General features: G+C 32.5%; 1 protein-coding gene across 1 annotated transcript in view; it reads right to left on the bottom strand.

The window, feature by feature from the left end:
* LOC141325985 (BAG family molecular chaperone regulator 5-like) overlaps nt 1–848 on the bottom strand; it is a 5,301-nt gene extending 4,453 nt beyond the window's left edge. The window contains exon 1 of the mRNA XM_073834701.1: nt 781–848. Coding sequence (XP_073690802.1) covers nt 781–848 — 68 coding nt within the window. The remainder of the gene's footprint in view (nt 1–780) is intronic.
* Between the last annotated feature and the right edge of the window lie 588 nt (nt 849–1,436).

The raw sequence follows: 1,436 nt of genomic DNA, 5'->3' as shown, positions 1-1,436 counted from the left end.
GTGGGAGCTGGACACTTCAGTGCTTTCAAATTCATACAATTAAAAAAAAAAAAAAAAAACTTGTCAGGCAGCCAGTGTATTAAAAATAAAATGGAGCTGATGTGATAAATTTGGTTTCTAGTTAAGTACTCAAGCTGCTACTATACATACACAACTAGCTGAAGCTTATTTACTGAGCAGGACATTGATCTAGGGCATTACCAGTAATGTGTTACAGTAGAAGTGACCTTAGTGAAAAATAAATATACTAAAATATACTTACAATATATTTATTTCATGCTAAGTATACTACAAATAAATTTACTTATTATTTACTTAATAAAAAATACTCTGTAATTGTAGTTTTAGTATACCAACCTGGTATATTTCAAGCCTATTAAACTGGAACAAATCAATTGTAATCAACTTAATGCAGAAGTAGTACTGAAGTCCAACTAAAGATATACTTGACTGTGCTAAAGTGCAACTATTGCAAGTAAACGTTGTGTACACTTTAATTATTATCATACAATTCTCATCCATAGTGACATGAAACATATTTTTGATTAACATTAAGAAATGTGCTTTGTGCACTAGTACTCCTCCATATAAAATGTAATTATTTTTATATCAATATGTTTTGAGCGATATGTCATTAAATATGTTAATAGATTTGAAATATACTTTCTGTTAAATAAATGCATTTTAAATCTATTACTTTTTTACTAGGGGAATCATGCATGCATAAAATAATTTGTCAGCATCTGAAACACTAAAATTGGATGGAGAATGCTGTTCTACATGTGATTTGCATCATATTTTGGAGCAATGAAGATGGAAACAGTGACAGTAGTGGTGATAAAATACATGTCGCGCCTAAAAACACGTGGAAAACGCAAGGCGCACCGCTTTTTCTTTCTATCCAAACCGCTCTGTAGCCTGAGCTGCCGTGGCGTCTGTCGTTGCTAAGCAATCATGACCTGCGCTCCCTAAAAATATGCGGAAGTTTCCGCAAAGGATAAATGAATTTTCAGCATTAAAAATCGCTTGCAGTAGCTGTAATTAAATTTATTTAAAAATGTACACTAAAGTGTTACCTTCATTTCATCAGACAGTTAAATATTTTATCAGTTAATTATTTTTAAACATTTAAATTTATTTGATAAGAGCACTTTTTTAAAACGGATCAATTCTGGGCACATCAAATACGGTTTTATAATTGGCTATATGATTGGCACATGACCGTTGTATTGCTATTTTTGCTAACTGTCCTTTCTAACAGGCTGCACAGTAGGCCCTGACCGTAATATACAAGTATAAAGTAGGCTATAAACTCATCATCAAATAGGATGGTAATAGACTAACTATGCTGTAAGGGCACTGCCATACTTAATTTAACCAGTAGTTGATTGTCTAGTGTTCTCATTATGTATTTTCACCCTCATCCTGCAGGCAGC

Source organism: Garra rufa, chromosome 2 (assembly GCF_049309525.1).
Source record: "Garra rufa chromosome 2, GarRuf1.0, whole genome shotgun sequence".
NCBI classification, from domain to species: domain Eukaryota; kingdom Metazoa; phylum Chordata; class Actinopteri; order Cypriniformes; family Cyprinidae; genus Garra; species Garra rufa.
Note: the sequence above shows the minus strand (reverse complement) of the source record. Positions and strands in the feature narration are given on the sequence as shown.